Here is a 24,133-nt window from a genome sequence, read left to right as displayed (position 1 = left end):
GTCAAGGATTATGCAAACGGTGAATAAAATGGGTTTTTTTAAAAGGGCTGGCCAAACCGCACTCTTTCTATCCTCTTCATGCAGCCAGAGATGGCTTTAGCAGAAAGGCTGTATGGAAGTCCTGTAGCTCCATATGAACAGCCTGGCATTGAAGGGGAAAACACCACCTTAGCAGAAACTGCAGTTTCATTTAACCTTCCTGATGCTCAGGTCCTAAGTAAATCACTTTTTCTGCCCAAAGGATTTAGATGCCCAAAGACAAACAATTATTTTTGTGAAGATTTTTTCTTTTTACATTGAAAGGGAAAATAATTAATCCAATGATCTTAAGAAATAAGAAAGAGGAAAAAGGGAGGGCTCAGCATCTTTTCATAGTATATGGATGTGCATATCACTTTTGATATTAGTTTTCTGTATGTATGCTGGTTGGTAAAAACACAGTACCTAGTGTATTTTTTAATGACTTCAAATTGTTTTAATAGAGAGAAGTTGCTCATTGGTGTTAGCATATAAACAGACATTTACTGTAACAGAGGGCAATCTTAGCAATGTCAAATCATTTCTATCATACTTGTTTCATTCTAATTTGTCAAAAATGCTCCCTGATTCTTCCTTGTGTTCTGGGGTGCTGAAAATCTTGAAATCTGAAAATCATGTCCATTCTTGTTTAATTTAACTATTGTATACCACTACTGAAACATTGATTATAACATTTGGATTGTAAAGCTTCGGATTTATTAGCAAAAATGTTGCTTCATCTTATTTTCTTCAAACCTAAACAATGCAGAACTTGTTTTTCATATGGAAACGATGGAGTTCTCTGTGTCTGTAAGGCAAGAGCAGCTGAATACTTATTTCACCTTAAAAGAATTGCTCAGTGTTTGTTTGCTGTTTCTTTCAACAGTGAAGCCATATGATCTTTTCCTCTCGTGGAAGAAACAGGCAAACAACTTTGTCAGTGCTGTTGTGAAAACCCTTTCATAGCATCCATCAGCTCCCGTGAACTTCAGTGGGATTGTTCAGCTCTTTCATACCAAGCAAAAAGGATCAATATCTGAGAGATCTTTTGTAGGCCTAGAAGTCCTGGAGAAATCAGCCAGCAAGAGGCATTTGTGGTTCTCTGAATGTTTATTCTTCAATGCAGCTTTTTTTTCTGTTGCCACCTGCTCATCTAAACTGCATTGCTATAGATTTTTCCCTGGCAGGTAGGCCTCAGTATATACATATAAAACGTCTGAGAGGCACTGAACCTAGGTGGTAAGGTTTCACACTGCTCTGAGAAATACTTATTTTTATAAACAGTCCAGATGCAGATATTATGGTTTCTAAGTCTTGAACAAAGACTCTTTTTTTTCTTTGAAATACTCTTAAGAAATTTTATAGCAGCTACAAGAGAGAACAGCCTTGTGTGCTTTTGAGAGAGGAGTGGACTCTGACTTGGTCCTTTTCTGGTACAATTAGTCTATTTCATTTGTCCTCTGTGGAGGGGTTTTGATAGATAAAGATTTGTTGCTGAATTAGTCAGGCTCAAAGGAACCTCAAGGCCACTTCGAGAAGCTGAGAACAGAATCTGCTGTGTGAAAGAGGGGCGTACAGGGCCTCAACATGGCGTGAATCATTGGACGTATCATCAGTGAGACTCCAGCGCATGGACAGCCCATGATACTCATTTAGCGAATCCATGCTTGGAGCGTGGATGTGTGATTAGAATATAGTTGCATATATAAGGAGGCTTGTTTCTGTAATAAATGGCTTTGCGTGATTCACATTGAATAGGAATGCTGAGTCCTTTATCGTTCCAACAGTCCTCTATTATTCAATTAAAATAAATGATTGTAGCATCACCATATAAGTGGCTCTCACTATCATTTTGTACAGGATCAATGCTTTTTCTTACCTAAGCAGGCAAAAGTACAATTTCTTCTTACTATCCCTCATATGAAAGTATCATCAAAGCCCACTGTCTTGGTTTCACTTTTCTGTTGGCAAAGTATTGGACTTTCAACATACGACTTTTCCTGTCAAAGGAAGCACATAGCTCAGGAGTGTCTTCCCACCTGCAGAGGAGGATCCAGGGAATGTTCTCCTTGTCACCAGCATTTCCATCCTGTACACTACAATAAATGCGGTTTTGCAGTTATTGATAATTTCTCTTCAAGAAAGAACAAGCAGTTTCCTCTGAGGTTGCTATTAATACCTCATTATGAGATTATGATAAGAGGTCTCCCTGGATTCTGCCAGCCAAACAGCTGTTGGAGCAGGTGAGTTGGTACTACTCAGTGCTGTAATGTTCTGGCAATCTCATTCTTGACGATCAAGTCAATTATCATTTGCAGCATGTCCAGGTGTCAGTCAGCTGAAAACCAAAGAGTTCTGGCATGATGTTTGAACCTGATGATTTTCATGTCAGCACGACCACTGGGATGTTGATGTGAATCTGTGTTTTTGGAACCTACTTACCCTGACAGTGTATTAGGAGGCAAAGTCTGTGTATTACAGTAACTGCAACACTGACAACATTAAGATTATTGTTTAAAAATGATAATCTGGAAAAGGAGAAAAATAGTCCTCAAAGTTTGAAGAGCACATCCTACTCTAACCCATCTCCATATTGCCCTTATGAATAGGTGGACAATTGGAGGGCTGATTTCTGCTTAAGCAAAAAATTCTGCCTTTTTTTGTCAATTCATATCTTCCCTGTACACACCTTCCGGAGTTTTAGCAAAAGAATATTGTCTTAAAAAAGGATTCTTCCTAATTCCAGTGCTATGATACTGCTCCCATACAAACCCCTATGAAAGCTACTTGAGCAGCAGTTGTAAAAACTGTGCCAAATATATTCAGCTGTTTACTTTTGAGCTAAGCAGTGCTGCAGGGATCTTGGCATATGGCCCCACTATTTGAAATCTGAGGAAATTCCCACTGGGCCTGAGACCAAACACTTTCTTGCAGCCATTTGGTGGGATTTCACGACTGCGGTGTTTTTAAAGGCTGATGGTTAGCAGCCTCTCGCTGCTCGGGAATCCAGCTGAGCTGCTTCACAGAGTGCTGTTCAGCTTGCCTTGGTTGCAAACACAATTCAGCCACTCCCAGCTGTGTTCTGCCCACTTACAGCAATGATTAATTTCTTCCCAAGGCTTTAATATAAAAGTCATCTGCACTGAGTGACATGCAGTGCTTCTGTTCCTCTTTGCTACATTTTTAATATCAAGGCAGTGAATGATTGGTTTTTCACAGTAGAATTTTCAGAAATATCATCTCTTACATTCCTGTTTTTATTCCAGTGGCCCTACAGAAGCAGGCTGAAAAATCTGTAGCTGAAAATTGTATTTTAATGTAAGAGGCAGCTTTTAATCTCTTTAAACAGCACATACTACATGTAGATTAATACATAATTAATACATATTAATAAAAAAGTGTTAATTGAGTAAAACCAACTTTCTTTCCTGATTATTCATTTTTCACGAGTTTGGTGCTTCTAATATGTTTCTTGTAAGCAGAGCTCAGGGCATTATAGGCGTTAACGCATGACAAAGCCAGTAAATGGTGGAAAAGTTGATTGTAAACTGCGAAGTTGTTAGGCCCAGCAATTTCTACATTTGTTCAAAATAATTATGGCTGCCAAAGGTAGCATTCCCCCCAACTTCTCATGGCAACTGCAGTGCTGTCATTCAAACTAGTGCCCAACCATATAGAGAGGTCAACTGCACTGCAGCCTGAGGAATGAAGAAGTATAATGATCAAAAAACATTCACATTCAATGTCCTGGAATATTGTAGTAAAAAAGCTTCTGTAATCGAAACATGTTCCAACAAGCCATGAAACTGTTCTTAAAGTTGCATCATTTTGCACCCAAGAGAAAAATCTTATAATCTGTTGAACATCCATTGATTTGATGAAAGCTGTTGAACACTCAGAAGTGAGCTGGATTTTGAAGCATGATGGAAGGACCTGGCTGTCGGAGAGAGCTTCCCTCAGGTGCTGTAAAGGTCAATGGAATTCTGAGCCAACCATTTCCCCACAACAAATAGTAGCAAATAAGATTATATCTTAGGGACTGCATTGTTCGTGCTGTTTTGTGCATTTGTGCTAGGCGGTGCCCTAAAACAATCAACAGCATTTACTTCTGAACTATTCCAGGCTACTAAAACTCATGTAGGATTTGATCATTCACTAGTAGCCTGCTCTAAACAAGATATTTAGTTTGCAGGCTGATTTTCTGCTGTCAGCTTTCAAATATTGATGACTGCAAGAAAAACAAAAGATTATGTGCTGAAGAGGAAAATACATTATGCCTTCCAAATTCATGGGTAGAAATAAACTTGAAATTTGATGTGCTGACGCAGTTTGGCTATTGCATCAGCATGAAAGTAGCTCTTTCACCAAATTAAAGTGACACAGTACTTCTCTGCTTACCATGCTCCTGAATGAGTCAGACATTTTCGACAGAAGATGCATCCACCCATGGATTTCTGCTTGTGGAAAACTGCCTGCTCGTAATGAAATAATACTCTACCTTCTTGGTTTTAGTCAAATGGATTGAGTGCTTATTGAGACATTAATAACAATGTCCTGGCAGCACTGGGTGATAGATGTGGTTTGGATAGGCTATGCCTAAGTGACCAAGCAATTCCCATACAGTGAGCTGGAACACATAAAAGGGAGGATGAATGGTAAGATCATACTTCAGAGATGTTTTAGAAGCACACTTGACTGAACACACCCAGCCAGCTAATGCTCCTGGATTCCTAAACCAAAAAGAGTCTTCCACACAGGGTTAAAAGTAGTTACAGGTGTTGGTGTGTTAACACCTCCCTCCTTATGGCAACAGCATCTTTCACTCCGAATCATGACAGTGATGAACATGATTCTGATTTCACAGAACTGCCATTCCACTAGCTGTCCATTATGTTTTTCAATAAAAAATAGTTATTAAGGGAATCAGTGATTCTATGCTATCTAAATACAGTGCTGTTAGAGAGCATTTGTAGAAGTGAACAAATAAGTAGTATGTGTTATATTACTGGTGGATTGGAGGAGAACAAATAATAAGTTACCCAGCCAAATACTGAAGCTGTAGGGACTGTCTCTGTAGATTCAATCCCAGATAGGTTAATACAAGATTTACTGAGGCATGGTAATATCTGCATCCTTGCAAAACTATTGAAACACAGGATATTTTAATTTGGTGGTTATCAAGAGGTTTGATCATATTTGTGGCTCTTCTCTAGACCCTCTCCAATCTGTCCACATCTTTTTCGCATAGTGGGGACCAAAACTGAACACAGTGTTTCAGGTGTGGCCTGACAAGTGCTGAGTAGAGTGGGATAATGACTTTGTCTCTGCTGGTGATACCAGCCCAGCATCCTGTTGGTTTTCCTTGCTGCAGCAGCACACTGTTCACTCATGTCAAGCTTGCTGACCACCAAAACGCCCAGGTAGTTTTCCAGAGATCTGCTCCCCAGCCAGGTAGATGCCAGCCTGTATTGCACTTCTGGATTATGTTTTCCCAGGTTCAACGCCTTACACTTGTCCTTGTTGAAGTTCATAAGGTTCTTGCTATCCCACTCTTCCAGCCTATCCAGGTTTTCCTGCAAGGTGGCTCTCCCTTCTGAAGTGTCTGCTTCCTCACTCAGTGTGGTGTCATCTACAAACTTAATCAGGGTACATTTGATCCCATCATCCAGATCATTTATGTAGACATTAAACAGTGTTGGGCCCAATATTGATCCCTGGGAGACCCCATTCATGACAGGTTGCCGGTTCGAAAAGGAGACATTTACCACCACTCTATGGGTACAGCCCGCCAGCCAGTTCCCCACACACGGCACAGACCACATGTTTAGATCATAACACAACAGTTTCTCTAGGAGAAGGTCATGGAAAACCATACCAAAAGCCTTGGAGAAGTCCAGGTAGACAATGTCCACCACTCACCCCACATCAACCAAGAAGGTAACTTTGTTGCAGAAGATGATCAGGTTTGCCAAGCATGGTTTGTCCCTGGTGAATCTGTGTTGGCTTTTCCCAGTGGTATGCTTCATTTGACATGTGATAGACCCCAGGAAGATTTGTTCCATAACTTTCCCAGAAACTGAAGTAAAATTGATGGGCCTATAATTTCTTGGATCCTCCTTTAAGCCCTTCTTGTAGATGGAGGTGGCATTAGCCTTTTTCCAGCCTTCTGGGATATCCCCCAATCTCCATGACTTCTTAAAGATAGACAAACTAGTTGACATCTAAATCAGGGTGAACCTCCTGAGCCTCATATAATGGAGAGATAAAGACCCTTAGCACCACTCACTTCGGTCTACTGATTGCACTTCTAGTAGGGGAGAAAATGTGTCTAAATTATTAGAAGTTCCCTTGGCTAAGACATTAATCCCTGGATTTAGGTGACAAAATGCTGAGGTCTCCATGCCAGAGAGTGTTATTAGACATGGGGAGTGACATTCAATTGCCTAAACCTAGGCATTTAGTGATATTTTAGATGTAGATTAGCTGTAGGGTATCCACCCTCGCTACCAGCTGCTGCTTCAGAGGATGTGGTTCTTTTCTGAAGCCCTGTGTCATATCTGTCTGTCCCAGACAAACATTTTGGCTACCCAAAGGCCTCTTGATTGGCTCTTGGCACTTCATTTTCAGCAACTGGATAACAATGAGCTTCAGCACCCAGCTGTCTGCTAAACAAAAAAAATATTAAAAAATAGAGCTTTGAACGACAAACTCCACGGATCAGACCAGGACAGAAATCTAATGACTTCCATGGCTTGGGTGCTAACATGCCATTTTTTTTGTCCAGAACGTGGGACAGGGATAGGGAGTGATGGTGATGACTTTAAGTCTGTTTTACCCACAGACGTCTGTGCCTTCCCAAAGCAGAAGCTACTTAATCATATGTCTGAAACTAATGTTAGAAGGCAATACTCTACAAGTCTCTTTAGGCTGTATCTCACTTTCTGTGGAGCAAGTGTTATTTATACTCATGTATCATACCCTCTACACAGCTAAATGGGTTACCAGAGAGAAGAAGATAGGAAAGAAAAATTTTTAAGAGTTTTAGGAGCAGTCAGTTAAGTTTCAAAGATGAAGAAGACTAGATGCACTATACTTTAATTACTCTGAGGTGTGTAGCAGTGGAAAAGGTATTAGCATCATTATTACCCAGTGATTTGGAGATTCAGGTAAATGTATCTCACCTGGCTGTATATGCATAGCTGCACGCATACCTGTACACTTTGTAGTCATGGTGTCTTCAGAGAGTGAAAGGAACTAATGTTCTTCTTCAGTTTTATTTTGCCATCACTCCTGTTGCTTTTTATCTGATAGTTTTCAGAGCACCACATTAGCATTGATTCAGTTAGGTAGGAACAGTTTCTGTGTTTTAACCCAACTTCAAGCTGTGTTGCTGTTGAGCCTGCTATGTGTGTTTCTCTAAACCACTGCACCCAACGTTGCTTGTCTTATGAAAGAGGGCATTGTGAGTAGGGGGTTTTGTGCAGGTATAAAAGGGAAAATGTAGGTTTTTATCTCCTCCCGTGCTTGTCCTGTTTGTACTTGGGTGCTGGTAGCTTCTGTTAAGCCTTAGTTGTGCTTCTGTTTTTTACTGAGACAATCCATAGCACACTTCTCTATTTCTCTCTCCCCACTTCATGTTCTATCCCACAGTGTTTCAAACTGCTTCCTTCCAAAACCAGAACGATTTGTGATGTTGAGATTACCAGCCATATGGTACAGTGAGTAAGTCACACATGTTTTCTCAGTAGCCAGTGGTTGCTGACTGTGAAAGATACACAAACCATTACATTAGCTTCAGTCCTAAGAATTTTAGTCACAATCTCCAAATTTGCTTAAAAAAGCAAGAGGAATGAAATGTCGTACATGTCCATTTTAGACTGACTATTTATTTCAACTCAATACTACTTCTCTGGTTTCCTTTACACTAGCTGTTCCAGCCCTTCATAGGTTTATTGTACACCCATCTCACAGTGACAGAGGAGGAAGTTTCTCACAGCTAAATCTAGTAGGGATGTGTTATTAGTTCAAGTCTTATTATTGCATTTTCTTTTCTAATCAAGGCAAAGAATCTGCCACTAACGATGTAATCCTTTTTCCTGTTGACTTGCTCTTATAGACACAACCATAAAAGCAATGGGTTTGAATGGTTCCTTTGCACTCAGGTACTTTTACAAAACATTGATTACTCCTTATTGTCATTTTGTAGCCACAGTGATGTAGAATTATGTCTTTCAGAGTCATGATTTTCACAAAACTATCTGCATTAAACTGTCTGGAGATAGCTTGGAGGTGATTGATTTTTCAAAGCACTGCAGTGAAGTTTGATTCATAGTTCTGACTAAATGAGCTGTTTGACTGAAACCCTATGCAATCTTTTGAAAATGTATCACTTTCATCAAAATCTACAAATTCTACAAGTTGTATTTAGAATGACATGTCGACTAGTCAGCTCTGAGTGTGCATCCCATAAAATGGTGTGCTCCAAATTAGTCAGTCATTGCCACCTGGCAAGACAAATAGTTTACAAGTGTTTATCAGGCTACTCCTCAGTCTTTGAATTTTCTTTTCAGCATATTCAGAACTATCCCCAGGATGACTGGCATCCCTTTGAACAGCTATGAAGCCATTCACAGCAAAGTTCCTTAAATATATTTGTTTGCTAGACTTAAACATTTAAATTCAGTTATGAAAAGATCCGCTTTGTTCACCATTGTGCTCTTTTTTGGGGTAGATCTGTCTGACTTTACATTCTGTTCTTAGTGTTCCATTTAGTTTTGATACCAGAAAATCAAAAAGGAAAGACACCAATTCAAGTCAACATGTGTGCTGAGATGTCAAAAGGCATAGTGCAGAAATAGCTCTGCGTTGTGGATTTTATGCAAAGTATTGGCATGTATTTGCATTCTAGTATCACTGATTCAGACAGCTTCATACCAGCTGTCATCATCTCTACTACAGTAGTCAGCTGCAAAACAATCAAAGCGAAAATTACTCTATTCAGACAAACTGCTTCAATCCATCTTTGATCTGATCATTCAGAGTCTCGGTTTTTGAAAGAGAACTTCACCTGCATTTGTAAGCATTTACTTTAGTTTTATATTGTACTTTCAAAATATTGTACTAACCACGGAAAGCAGCATTGTTAATTAAATCACATGAGCTAATTAAAACAGTTTCAAGGAAACAATTAACTGACATTTAAACACCAAAAAAACCTTCCTTCTGCTACCTTAAATTGACAAATCCAACTTTAAAATAATCTACAACCAGGATCTTTGTCTTTGTAAAGGCAGAAATTATTAAAATATAAATTTACGCTCCTGTGAACTTTCCAATTATATAGTGAATGAATAACAAGACTGATGAGACTGTGTCCAAAGATTGATAAGACTGAGAAAATCTATACTTTTTTTTTATTTCATATACTTTTATCTTTTCTGAGTTATTTTTGTACTGATAAAGTTGTTGTGTAGGATGTTGGTTTTTTTTTTCCTACTGAAACTGAATTGGTGGAATAGTTTGAATGAAAATAAGAAACCATAACTCTCAAGTATAAATCATGAATTTTTCAACATGGACTTTCAGGTAAGTCAGATCTGTGATCTAATGCTACTTGACTTCAAAAAGACAGTATTCACAAGAAAGAGAGAGTTTAATGCTTCAATTTATTTTAGTTTAGTCAAATGTCTTTGCCCTTCTGAGCATCCTTCTTCCTCATATAATAACTCTGCTATCTTGTAAAAAGTGGCTGTGTCTTAGAACATCTCTTGCTATTCTAAAAGGATGAACCTCAAGATCCATCTTTAACTGCAATAATTCATAGTTTTGTAGAGGTACTAAAAAAACCCATGAGCTTATGAATATCAGGTCAAAAGTAGATGTCTTCCAAGAAGACTGGTGTGAATGTTTCTGTTTGAGGGTACATTTGATAGGTGAAAATTTCCCAAAGACAAAAATTGATTAAAAAATTGAAGAACCTTTCAAATGTAATGAAAGGAGCAGGAGGACTTTTTGGTAAGTGTCAATTAGATATTTCACTAGCTTCTATGTGAGCTCAATCTACCTGTGATTACAGGCATGATTATCTTTTTAGTCAGAAGTCACACATCAGTGTCATTTCCTCAGTGATAAGAAAAAAGATAAACAAAATCTATTTAAAATAATAATATAAATTATGTTTCTGTTTCATCTGATTCAATGTATATCAGCTAGAGATTTAATCGTGGCAGCTATACAGAGTCAAAAACTTTTTTAAAGAACATAAATTCTTCACAGATACATTCTGATTTTTATGTTGTTGATTTTTTTTCCAGTTATTAACATTGGGAGACTACAGATATGTTCACTGATTCTGGGAAACAAAGAAGTGATTTTAGTTTCTTGGATGATATTGCTGCTCAGATAATTTCTATTTATTTTATCTTATTTTATTTTATTTTATTTTATTTTATTTTATTTTATTTTATTTTATTTTATTTTTTTATTCTATTTTTTATTCTATTTTATTTTTATTTTATTCTATGATTGTCTAAGCAGGTGCTTTATCTGTTTTTATGTGCTAGCTTAATTAGTCTAACTAGTCTAATTAGTCTAACTAAGCATATCTTAAGTGTCAGGATAAATAATTGGGCTGTGCATCTCATATGTCCTTATTTGTTTATGTTGATAATCTGGTTATCTGTATTTTTATTTAGTTCCTCTGTCATTAATAAGGATAACTAGAACTGAAGGAAGTAAATTGTATTTTCCAGTGTAATGGTTTCTGTGTTGAGATACTGTGGGTGAGCAATTGGCTTGCAGGCTGGGCTCAAAGGGTCCTAGTAAATGAGGTTATGTCAGGCTGGCAACCAGTCATTAGTGGGTTACACAGGGATCTATCTTAGGACCAGCACTCTTCAATGTCTTTATAAATGACTTAGACTCAGGACGTGAGGGATTGCTTAGGAAGTTCACTGATGACACGAAACTGGGGGGGGGGGGGGCTGTTGACACTCTCGAGGGCAGAGAGGCCCTGCAGAGGGATCTGGACAAATTGGAGAACTGGGCAATCACCAACCACATGAAGTTCAACAAGGCAAGTGCCAGATTTTGCACCTGGGACACGGCAACCCTGGCTGTACGTACAGACTGGGGATGAGATGCTGGAAAGCAGCTCTGTGGAGAGGGATCTGGGAGTTCTGGTCGACAGCAAGTTGAACATGAGACAACAGTGGCCCTGGCAGCCAAGAGGGCCACCCGTGTCCTGGGTGCATCCAGCACAGCATTGCCAGCCGGGCAGGGAGGGGATTGTCCCGCTCTGCTCTGCACTGGTGCAGCCTCACCTGCAGCACTGGGTGCGGTTCTGGGCACCACAGGATAAAAAAGATATAAAGCTGTTGGAAAGTGTCCATAACAGGGCTATGAAGTTGGTGAAAGGTTTGGAGGGGAGTGGTTTAAGTCACTTGGTTTGTTCAGCCTAGAGAAGAGAAGACTAAGAGGAGACCTGATCATGGTCTACAGCTTCCTCACAAGGGGAGGAGGTAGGGTAAGCACTGATCTCTTCTCTCTGGTGACCACAGATAGGACCCGAGGGAATGGCAGGAAGATGTGCCAGGGGAGGTTTCGGTTGGACATTAGGAAAAGGTTCTTCCCCCAGAGGGTGCTGGAGCACTGGAACGGGCTCCCCAGGGAGGTGTCACGGCCCCAAGCCTGACAGTGTTCAAGAAGAGACTGGACAACACCCTCAGACACATGGTGTGAACTGTGGGGTTGTCATATGCAGGGACAGGAATTGGACTCGATGATCTTTGTGGGTCCCTTCCAACTCAGGACATTCTAAGATTCTGTGAGATTGTTTTATTTTCAAATTATTTCATTAGTTGATTAAGTCTGATAAATATACTCTCCAGATTTCCCTCTTCTGTTTCAGAGAATCTCACTTCTGATTTGGTTTACATTCTCTTTGGAAAGGGACTGTTTCTACAGCCTCCATAGTCTATGTGATTTTTTTTCTATGCCTTCCTATTCTTTAACCTTGAGCATTTATTAGTAGTTTTACAGTGCACTCTGCTAAAAGTAGCATTAAAATATGTCTCTCCATCTTAAATAGAAGAATAATCTTAGTTTATTCTTTGGGTGATGAAGGCCACACTGTCTGGAATAAGTTAGAAGAGCCCTGGTATAGATTGGAGCTCTGCCTGGTGAAGCAGAGCATCAGTGAACCACTCTGGGAATAAACAGTCCAATTAAAATGGCTCAACTTAGGGATATAAAAATGAGGTAGGAAAAAAATGTTGCTTTGTTGATGGTAAGAATTTCTATGTTAACAATTCTTTCATCCTGAAGCTCTTTTATTGCATAGCTTGGAATTTGTCAATAGGGTCATGCTGGTGGCTAGCACCAGCCATGAAATTGTGTAAAAAACCCTCCAGGCAGAGTTATAAACCTTCAGAAAAAATCTAACTGTTCTTACACTCAGCAAGTATAAGAGTTAGTATAGATGATGGAGGTCACTATTGAACATTATACATAGTTTCAACTGAAAAAAACCTGTCTGCGTACCCAGTGTTACTGTCTCTTAGAACTCTTCTTCAGAACTGGTCCATATGCATCCTTTTGCAAAAAAAAGAAGAAAAACAAAACAAAAACAACCCCCACAAAAACAAACAAACAAACAAACACCCCCAAACAAACAAAAAACCAACCAACCAAACAAACAAAAAGCCCAAACAAACAAAAACAAACAAAAAACCCCCAAACACGTGGGCATGCTCCAGACAAGGTCTGCATGGGCCTGATAAAGCACAATTTTTCAGCAGCTTTGAGCTGAAAATATCAGGAAAGCATAGCTTGCAGATAAAAATATGCTATTTTATTAGAACAAATGATGTAGTTGAGCGGTGGACAGAAGAGAGAGACTTCTGGGTGTTTCCAGCAGTTCTGCCTGTAAGTACTGCAGGGAAAGACCTATTCAAGAATTCTTACCAGAGTTGAGTCAACATTTCTTATACACCCCCCTACACACCCTGTTCCACTCAAGGCCATCAAGAAGACAACAAATCTCAGATTCCTGAATTGATCTCTTAAAGTAGAAGAAAGATCAGTGGTTCCTGGCCTTTTCAACTAATTACAACAACTTGTCAATTTAAGACCAAAGTTGCACACTGCCAGAGAACATTATCATTCTGTTGGACAGGAAACTTTTAATTTTGTTGTTTCTCAAAAGGATGAAGTTGCATGAGAGGGGAGTCTCACAGCTCCTCAGGGACTCCAGTTGAGGCTAAAAATTAAAATAGGAATAAGAATCTAAACAAAGAAATACAAATCAATACTTCTGTGTATATCTGTAGGTGGGAGCCACAGCTATGACAGCTTCAAACAAATCATATTTAGTATTTTTCCAAGTGATAAGGAGTTTATACAGAGAATATGGAGGTAGGTTGGAACTTTGGAAGAAAGGAAGGATTCTGTAAACTTCAGTGGTTCAGGAACAGTACAAAACATTTCTCCTCACAAGAAAACGAAGTATCTTCTGCATCCATTCCTTCACCCTCCAGTATATCAACAACTTTCTCTCAATTACCATTTGGCTCAAATGAATAAAGAAAGGTCTGCAATCATCCTTTCTGACAGGTCTTTAAACTGTTTTGTTTTGGGTTTTTTCCAGATCATTTCCAACAATAACTGTAATATAAACTTTTATGATAAAAGAAATGTTTTAAAATAGCTCAGGTATTTTTCTAGAGAAGGTGATGTAATTCTTTCCATCAGCAGCAAGAATATTCCACTCATACTTTAGTCTTTGTTTGCTGATAAGTAGAAAAGGAATTAAAACATTAGTCAGTATTTTGATATTTAAAATGAATTATTTTCCTCTGTTCTATTGTCAGTTAGTTTCCATTTTCCAAAAGTATTTCTGTTGCCAAATTTGGCCTCAGAGCGTATTTACACTGTTCTAATGGGACTTGTGTGTGTGTACTTGAGAAAAGAATTTGATTCATGTGTAAGTACTTCAATTTGCCTGAGATGCACTGAGATATTCTTTTTTTATAATTCCTGAGCAGCTGTCTATAAATTTTCTTGGGGCATTTTTTCTGTAGAAGAACATAAATAGTTTGTAGTTATCAAAGGGTAGTAAAAAAAGATGGGGAGAGGCAGGGAAGTAAAACTCTTTTCTTGACTTTAGTTCCAGTTTTAAATTCCTAAGCAATGAGATTAAAGTTTCAGTTCTGCACTAGCTGTCATGTGGACAAGACCACAGCTGGTTCTCACATACATGTTCAAGGGACAATACTAGGAACATCTTCACTGATCTTGAACTTCCTTCTCTTCCTTTGGTGGGACTGAGCACTATTGCAGATGTTCCTTAGGACATGGAGGAGTCCTTCAGCCTGGAGCCATCTCCCTGGGAGCACAGGGCATAGCAGCTGAAGGACTCCATCACATCTCCATGACTACCTGTGTTTTCCAGAGTTCTTGGTAAAAATCTGTGATTCACTCTAAACTTCCAACGCAGCACTGAGTAGGGTGGCAAAAATATGGTGGAATATCATTCTTCTTTGCTCTTCAGAGCACTTATGTGGATATATCCTGCTTTCACTTTGGCTAAGATATTTTAATTTTTTCACTCTCTTAGACAAGTTGGGATACACAGTACTTTCTACTTCTGCTAAGGTACTACAAGTGCATGCTTGATTTTTACTGTGGAAAAAGTTAGTTGTAGGGTCCTGATGAAGAAGTACACCTGCAAAAGATTTGGAAGAGAGATGGCTCAAGTTTGTAATGATTTAAAACAATATTTTGGTAATGCAGGTGATGCTGTTGGTTAAAAAGATGTACCTGTTTAGATGTCTTCCTTAATTGATTGCCTACATTATCATGTAATGATCCTGTTCACTACAACATAAAGTTGCTGGAAGTACTTTTTCATAGAATCATAGAATAGTTTGGGTTGGAAGGGATCTTCAAATGTCATCTAGTCCAAACCCTCTGCAATGAGCAGGGACATCTTCAACTAGATCAGGTTGCTCAGAGCCTCATCCAGCCTGGCCTTGAATGTCTCTAGGGATGGTTGCCCTCTCTGGGCACCGTGGGCCAGTGTTTCACCACCCTCATTGTAAAAAATTTCTTCCTCATGTCTAGCCTGAATCTCCTCTCTTCCAGTTTAAAAGCATTACCCCTTGTCCTGTCATAACACATCCATCTAAAACTTCTGTTCCCATCCTTCTTACAGGCCCCTTTGAAGTTTTGAAAGGCCACAATAAGGTCTCCCTGGAGCCTTCTCGTCTTCAGGCTGAACAACCCCAACTCTCAGCCCTGTCCTCACAGCAGAGCTGTTCCAGCCCTCTGGTCATTTTTGTGGCCTCCTCTGGATCCTCTCCAACAGGCCCGTGTCTTTGCTGTGCTGAGGGCTCCAGAGCTGGACACAGCATTCCAAGTGGGGTCTCACCAGAACGGAGCAGAGGGGCAGAATCACTTTCCTTAACCTTCTGGCTATGCTCCTTTTGATGCAGTCGAAGACACAATTGGCCTTCTGGGCTGCAAAGTGCCCATTGCTGGGTAATGTCAAATCTTTTGTCCACCAGCACCCCCAAGTCCTTTTCATTAGGGCTGCTATCAATCCCTTCATCCCCCAGCCTGTATTGATACTGGCGGTGGCCCCGACCCAGGTGCAGGACCTTGCACTTGGCCTTGTTGAACCTCATGAGTTTCACATAAGCCCACTTCTTGAGCTTGTCCAAATCCCTCTGGATGGCATCCCATCCCTCAAGAGTATAAGCTGCACCACTTGGCTTGAAGGCATTTGAGATGAATGACCTATTATGAAATCAGACAGTGAAGAGAGAAAGTTGCCTTTAAAAGTTATATTGTTTGCTAGGTAGGTAGTAAATGAGTCATAGAGATAAACATTGTAAGTTGTGTTACCTTTCTGCAGTCTTCCCATTTGACATTGTGGATTGTACTTGTTACACAATGAATTATTGTTCCCAAGTTAACTACAATTACAACCCTTCCTGTGGCCTCTGCAGACCTGTGAACAAAGTGAAGTGCTTTTACAACCATGCCATTTCTGAGGGCGGAGCCCTGTCATCAGCCATCTTTAGCACCAGGATTTTAGGCTATAAATCCTGCAGTTTACTGGCATTGCTGCATCTACAGTTTTGTCCCGTCAGTGGTAATTAAAGGTTTATGTAATATACAGTAAAACAGTAATTGACATGTGTGTGCTTTAGCCTGCCAAGTCAGTCATCTTTTAGAAATTCTTTCTCTGTTAGAGTCAGGGAAGAAAATAATATAGTACTGATACTGACTGGAAAAAGCCACTGTGTTGGCTCAAATTTGATCTCAACTTTCTAGGGACAGAATTACATGTTGATATTCAGGGCATTACCAGTAATTGCTAGAGCAGATCAAACACAGCACTGGTAAGAATCCTGCAAGACATTCCTGTAGTAGCATGGAGGATCCCAAACCATGGACCAAAACACTGTTACGCTAAAATGTTGTGCAAGGAAGAAATAAGTGGCTTCTCCTATTTAAACAAATAGGAAATGTGGATGGGGAAATGCCATTGCTGCTAGTGGTGCCAGTACACCTTTGTAGGCTTCTAACAGACCAGAGAATATTTTATCAGTTCTGTGTTTTACAGTTGAAAGCCTTAGCCTTAGCTAAGCCAAAGACTTGTCAAATTAATAAGACTAAAAGGAAATAATGGTAGGCAAGATCGGTAAAAAGAATGAACATTTTATTTCTTCAGCTAGCAGGAATGACAGCATAAGATTATTGATTCAGGTGACTGTAGGCTGTAAAAGATCAGACCTAATTTTCCCAGTGGAGGAATGATAAATAACTACCCTTGTGTAATATTTTTGAGAATACAGCTTTATATCAGTGATCCATTAGCTCGTGGAGCATGTTTGAGGGGGTCAACACCAAAAGTCTCTGTTGCACTGTCAGTACCAGCACTGGGCTGCGGCTTCCATGCAGCTCTTTTGGCTTGCAGAAGTGGTTACAAATAGTGGAAATGATAAGTGCTAGATATGGTACAACCCCAAACAAAGAGATGTTCATGGCCCAGGGATCTTACCATCCAAGTGTAAGAGGGATGATAACAGATGATGTAGCTGGCAAAATGCAAAGAACTGCGAACACTAATCACTGCTCAGCAGTGGATTTGGCAGACTAAGGCTCACAATCAGACTTTTGCAACAAACTTTAAGTCTCAATATAAAGAGCTTTACAGGTGTTTGTGTAGAGAAGGATTCAGAAATGTAAAGGGCGACACAAGTGACAGAAGCAAAGTGTTCTTTGAATTGTGGAAGTGCGGCATACCTAGATACTTTCAACAATAAAGGTGGCCACATTGTGTTTTCCAAGGCCAGAGGAAAGGATGTTTCATAAGCGAGATGATGACAAGTATTTACAGTGCAAGAAGACTGTTTTGAACACATAGCCTGGACAGTGTCCAGCTCATTTGTTTTCAGAAAATGAAACGTGAGAACACGACAAGGTTCAGAACAGGGCTCAAGTGCAGAAGGTTTTTAGACCTGCACGGGCTCTGAGCAAAGCCAGCTGGAGTGTCTCTGTATCACCTTTGTGAAGCACGGAACTGGCTCCAGGCTGAACCCAGGTAAGAACAGACCACTGACAATTTTCTCTAAACTCCATTGGAAATATTCAAAACCGATAAGTTTGGACTAAGGTCAGCAGCAGAGCGACTGACGCTCACTCTGGCCTGTATTTTGGGTAGGATTCTGATGGTTATATAGTCATGAGGTTCAGGGACACCATGGAATAAAGACAGTAAAGAATTAAGCGTTTAACTGTAGTGAATTATTGCCAGTATCTTCAAAGCAAACCCAAAATGTTTTTACAGAAAATAAGGCAAGGTTAGAGCGAGAGGTTTATAGTACACGACGCTTGTGGTAGATGTATTTATTACATATTCACTGTCTTGATAAGGGACGAGTTCATCACCACTGTGATGGGTGCTTGATCCTCCCGGAAAAACAAACAAACCAACAACCCCCGACAACAACCCGCGCCCGCCGCGGTGTGAACCGCAGTTTCCCCGCACTGGACCATGTCCGTGTTGCCGGGTCTCCCCGCGCTGGCCGAGCACGTGTCTCCCGCAGCGGAGTGAGGGGACAAAGCGGCCCGGGCGGGCGCACCCTCCGCCCCCTCTGCGCCCCGGGGTGCCCGCCCGCGGGGGCCGCCAAGGGCGCCCGCTGCCCGGCCTCGCTGTCCCGGGCTGCCCCGTCCCGTCCCCGCCCCCGGCGCCGCGCCGGGAGCCGCGGCCCCCGCAGGCCCCGCCCCGGCGGCGCTGGCGTAGGCGGTGACGCTGCGCCCCGCGCGGGGCACAGGCCGGGTAGCGGCGGGCGCCGTTCGCTGCCGGGCTCGTCCCGCGGCGGCCGCCCGCTCAGCTGGGCCATGCGGTAGCGGGCTGCGGCGGGCCCGGGCTCTCGGCGGCCATGGAGCAGCTCCCAGGCGGCCGGCGGCCCCGGCTGGTTTCCTCGCTGGGGCTGGGGCAGCGCTCCTGCGAGGTCACCTTAGACGAGGAGCGGGGGGGAATCGCCTGGCGCGACCCCCGCCCGCCGCGCCGCGGCAGCGGTGAGTGGAGCGGCGGCCGGGCTGGGCGGAGCGGGCGGGCGGTAGCGCACCTGCCGCGGCCTCGCGGTGGGCCGGGGCCGCCCGAGGGGCCGTCTCTCCTCGGCGGCGGAGGAAGGGCGCTCGCAGCGTCCCCTGCGGCGTGGGGCAGGGCGGCCTCGGGCGGGGATGCTGGCGGGGGCGGCCTGCAGCCGGCCCTGCGCCCGCCGGGCGCTGCCGGAGCCGGGTCTCACGGCGGCGGGCGGCTCTCGGCTCAGAGCGCGCTGAGCGGTCAGAGCCGGCTGTCGGCGCTGAGTATTTCCCGTACTCGGGCGCCTTTTCACCTTACGAAGGGAGCGCAGCAGCCTCTGGGGTTCAGAGTCCGAGGGTGGAAGGTGAGGGCGGTTCAGTCACACGCAGGTACGGGCGGTGCGGGAGCGGTGCGGGAGCGCCGGGTCCCCGGGAGCGGGGCAGATGGAGCCGGGGCCGAAGCTGTGCCGGGACGGGCACGGGCAGACAGCGGCTGTGCTGAGCCATCAGCCCGTTAATCGGCTTGTGCGTTTGGAAACAAAGCTGAAAGCTGCTCACAGAGAGCCGCACACACTGCGTGTGAGGGCAGCAAGTTGTCTGTTCCACGGAGAAGGCAACTCGAACATCTGTTTTGAGAGTACCCCTGATAACAAAGGGAGGAAAAGCGTCCCTGCAGCTTGATTTGTTTAGCTGAACCCCATTGTTTCTTGGCACTGTGAGTAGGTATCAGCATGTAATTTGAAGCGTTGTATTTAAATTAATCGTAGCAAGACATAATAGACTTGCAGAACATTAAAAGCAACTTCTTTTTTTTTTGGTTACATGACTTGTGGTTAAAAACCACTGTCGTACTGAGGCAGTGTTCCAGGCATTTTATTTATTTATTTATTTATTTATTTTCAAGTAAGGTTTTTTTTAAATCCCTTTGCTTTCTAAAGGGCTTCATGGATATTTCCAAAGAAAGTTTAACTTTTGCGAGTTAGCTTGTAATGGGGTAACAAAGCTGTTTATAGTTCACCTTTTGTGCAATTAGAATAGTGATCAGTTACAAAACTGCAAGTGGGAGAGGTTACTGCTGAAAATACCTGACAGAATTTCAGAATAACTTCTAAAAATGTCTGTACATGAAGTATATCAAGCTTTCTACTACACTTCAGGTGGTATTTTATCAGCATCTTTGCCCTTGGGGTTTTTATATAGTAATTATTCCCGTTTTTAATATAGCCTTATTAGCATGGTATGTGAACATCTGAAAATGTGTAATGTCCTTCTTTTCACAGCAGCTGCTGTTAGAGTGGAAAACTGCTGTCATCCTCACTTTAGAGCTTGGAGGAACTGAGACAGAATAAAACTGATAATAGAAAGGTTGACTAGAAGTTTATCTGAGAAAGGTTTGAATATAGATGTCTCCAGTCCCAGGCAAGTTCCCAAACATAAATAGTTCTTTTCTTCTTACCATCTACCTTTCTTTAAATATTTTCCTGATTTTTATCGTAGTATTTTATTGGCCTGAGGCTTTCTGAAAAAAAAAAGGTGAGGGAGGAGAACTCAAAAAGAATGGTAAGAATTTGATGTAGTTTGCATAACTGAGAATTGGTCATGTTTAAAGTACATCTCTTCTTACTCATGATAGCATAAACCCAGAGTTTGTTATCCTTCCCCTGTTATTGTGTGAATACAATTTGACATAATATAGTTTTTATCAGCACTACTGCTGAAAAAAAAAGTATTGGAAAATTCCTGCCCTTACTTCAGGTGTGCAGATAAATGTACTTAAGAAATTGAAGACAAATTAGTTCTTTAATTCTGCCAAGATTAAGATATCGGTGTGACAAATAAGCTGCGTACTTTTCAAAATGAAATAAAATTAATCTAGATAAAGGTATCTGGATCTTAAATTTAAAATATAAAGTTTCAAAGCCTTTTGAGACAATTGCTCCCACTAGGTAAAGTAGCCCCTGCTTTGGAGAGGTTGTTTTTTTTGAATTGTGTAAAATCCTTCTAAAAATGCCTTTGCGTGGTTACTAGTTGGCTGCTCTGTAGGCCGGAGGAAGTTCAATGGGAGCTCAGTTGACTGTATGATGACTTCTTTTAGACCATGCAAGAGTGCCACAAAATTACACTAGCTCTTTTACTAGCGCTCTAAAGTTTACAACTTCTTACAGTTGTTTTTACAACTTCTAAGTTGTAAGTTTTCTTGACTTACTCCTGGTGAGCCAAACCAAGTAGGAACATGTCCTGAAGCATGTTCCGAAGTGGATGTCAGAATGCTGGGAATCGTGGACGGAGAGCGGGGCACAGTAAACCAGACTCTTCTTGAGGCAGTTTCTGAAGCAGTACCCAGTTGGAGATTCCTGAGGAGGCAGGTCTGGTTACCGAGTGTGGCTGCCATCCTGTAGCATGGCTATTTACAAGATTTTGGAGAATATTATATGGAATCAGAACAGAAAAGGGAGGGTGGGAGGAAAAAAAAAAAAAAACATGCCTAAGCATTCTGGAGGCACAGGTATAATTGATGTAGAGAGCAATTCAGTAGAAGATTTACCTCGCCTTAACACACTGGTTATTTCGTGTGTTTCCTGCACTTGTGCTTCAGTACCATGACAGTTTTGTATTATTGCTGTCCTGTTGTATTTAAGTTCTTTTAAGACCTTGGATGGCTCATGGTGTTCTCTACAATTATTTTGGAAATATGACAGCATACATGACAGGATATGAATAAACTTTATAGTATGGAAGATGGTTAGTTAGAAGCATATAATTTCAGAGGAGTTGCTTGACCAAGATTGGTATCTTTTTACCATTTAGCCTTTGACTACGTGACTACTCTGCATTATGCCTAAATACAGACTTAATTATGCAGTATAAAAGTGCTATATTTTTTGTTTTGTGGATAGTTATTCCAGTGAATGATTGTCTTTAAACTGAAAAAACTCAGTGAGGGCTGCTTATTTTCTGAGTATTTGTTACTGTCTTGGATTTAGTTGTGTAAGTAAAAATTGTTTGGTGTATACTTTGTCAAGGTTTTCAGATTTTGACAGGTAAGGAACTAGGTGTGTTGTAGAAGTGTTGAAATATCTCCCTCTCCCTGTTGTATCCAAATTCAGGAAGAGATAGGAAACAGTAGAGATTGTCCTATTGTCCAGGCAAATATAGTTGTCCAGAGTATGGTGAGATTTTTGTGTTTTATCATCTTTGTACAATGATATTAAAATACATACACATTTTTAAACCCCATTCTGCCAAAATACATTTTGTGAATAAAGTAGTATTGATTCAGGATAATTGTTTTTAATGCTATCATTAAAAAGATGCCAACAACAACAACATGTTTGTTCAAGTTGTGGCATGTTTTTAAAACGGTAAATCCTAAATACTGTTGACTTTCCTTCCTACTGTTAGACCTTGTTTAACAGCACCGTATTTTCAAGCTCTGTCTTTATTGTAATGAGGTTCCCATTTCACATTCTTTGGTTCATTAGACTTGTTTGAATTTAGAGGGAAAAGTTTTATCTGAAATTTTTCATGTGTTTCTTGGTTACTTTTAGCTATGTCCTTTTTTTCCTAGGCATGTCTTCATCTTCAAATGTTCTCAAGAACATTGTTTTTCAGCATCGTAATATTTCTTCATGAGATTTAGTTGTTAGTCATAAATAGCATATGCAGAGCTGGGCAGGTCAATTTTTTTTAATCATTTCCTCATATTGATGGTGTAATCAGTTTTTTCTCTAGTAACAGAGGATAAAACTTTGTGTACCAAATTTCTTACCAGATTATATATTGTACATATGTATTTACAGGTATTTTAGCAGTATAGACTAAGATTGTATTGTGCCTGGTACTGAGGCATTACAAACACAGAATGAGATTCTCTTGGTGTTGTGCTTGGGGCTTTTTTTGTTGGTGGTGGTGGGGTTTTTTGTTTATTTTTTGTTTGTTTGGGGTTTTTTTGTGAGTTTTTAAAGTAGAAGTATAAGGAGCATGATCGAACTAGACAGCAAACTGTGTGCCTTCACATATTGTGTGCACTTTTTTACCCCTTCTTTTTCTCCCTTCAGAATTCTCCTCCCTCAGTGTGTCTTTTCCAGCTTTCTCCCCAAAACAACCACCTGAGGAAGCCTCAGTACTAGTGTTCAAAAGACTGACGGCATTCTGATGTTGTGGATTCTAAAGAATGCTCAGTTTGGAAACAAGGCCTGTCCAGCACCTGCAGTGTGTTGGTGCATCCTTAGTCAAGGTCATTTTTCATCAGTCATTCCCAATTGGCAGTGGGCATGTATGGAAAACTGTACCATGTTTTTCTCTAGACATTTCCACTGACTGCATTGAGTCAATAGGATGTGGGGGATACCAGCTGTAGAAAGCATTGTGTCATTGGAATGTGTCTTCTGGAAGATGCGTAAATTCAAATACAGATGCATACTACATTAAATGATGCATGTTTTTCAGAATACACCTCTTTGGTGTTGTGGTGTTTTGTTTGTTTTTTTTTTTCCCTTAAAATGAAGAAGTGCATCTTATTTCTTACTTTAGCATTGAAATATTCATAGTTGAGTTGAAAAGCTTTAACTTAGAAATTAAAAAAAAAGGAAAACAATAGTATGACTTAAATATGCAAATTGATCCAAGGTGATATGTAATGTGAAGTAACAGCTGTGTGTCTGATCATATGAGGAACTGATCTATTTTCTGTTGATTTACAAAGTACTTGAAGATTTCCTTTTTTTAATAAAAAGCCAGTTTTCCTATACATGGGTCTATATTGTGAGATCATGGCTTTCAGATGTTTCTGTGACTCTTCCACTAGTTTTGAATTAAGTAATTTATTCATCATGCCTTTTTTCATCCCCTTCCCTCAGGATATGAATTCTCTGCAATTCTACTCTATATCCCTATCCACCATCTTCTCTTATTCTGGTCTTTATTGGACAGAGCTTTCTGTAGTCCGTGATCAGTATAATGCAGTGTACTTTCTGATAGAAAACATGCTTGTTTTCTTGATTTTAGGTGAAGGCAAAGTTTAAACTTAGGACAAGATAACTTACTGTTCATGTGGCCTGTAGCAGTAGTTTAGTTTTCAAAGTGCTGGAAAAAATACTTTAAATCTGAACCGCAGCTTTTTAGTTGTTAATATTTTTCAGTCACAAGAGTATGCTAACAATTTAAATTAATCCTGAATGACACTGCATCCATGGGCCTGAGCTTAATTTTAAGTATAAACCAGATTATGTGATCAACAATATTTTTGTGCTTTTGCACGTGTCTCTGTTGGTTTGAGCTAACACATTACTGAGAGGGGAATTTGACCTGTAGGATACGTAGCTGGCAGTGATAAATGAACGAATCTTGACTTGAATTCTGAGTGAGTTTGCTTGTAAAGTCAGGAAGTGTTCTGTGGGAGTGGCAGACAGTGATGACGCACCAAAAAGCCTTTCTTAACGCAGAAAAACATACTGCACAGCTGCTGGCTATGTTTTTCACAAAGCAAGCCTGCTGTTAGCATGCTTACCTTGTTGCTGTG

The 24,133-nt window shown here is 40.8% G+C and overlaps 1 protein-coding gene across 3 annotated transcripts in view; it reads left to right on the top strand.

Annotated features, from left to right (window-relative positions):
* Positions 1-18,341: 18,341 nt before the first annotated feature.
* The window catches only part of CERK (ceramide kinase), a 42,881-nt gene continuing 37,089 nt past the window's right edge, over positions 18,342-24,133 (top strand). For 2 of the 3 annotated variants that reach the window (XM_082043330.1, XM_082043329.1), the window contains exon 1: positions 18,342-18,606. In XM_082043330.1, the coding sequence (XP_081899456.1) occupies positions 18,468-18,606 (139 nt within the window). In that variant the 5' untranslated portion in view covers positions 18,342-18,467. Of the gene's footprint in view, positions 18,607-19,897; positions 20,032-24,133 lie in introns of those variants that run through there. The other variant, XM_082043331.1, reaches the window with a different exon arrangement.

Source organism: Streptopelia decaocto, assembly GCF_964273445.1.
Source record: "Streptopelia decaocto genome assembly, chromosome: 1".
NCBI lineage: Eukaryota > Metazoa > Chordata > Aves > Columbiformes > Columbidae > Streptopelia > Streptopelia decaocto.
The sequence above is the reverse complement of the archived record's forward strand: the minus strand, read 5'-3'. Positions and strand labels throughout refer to the sequence as shown.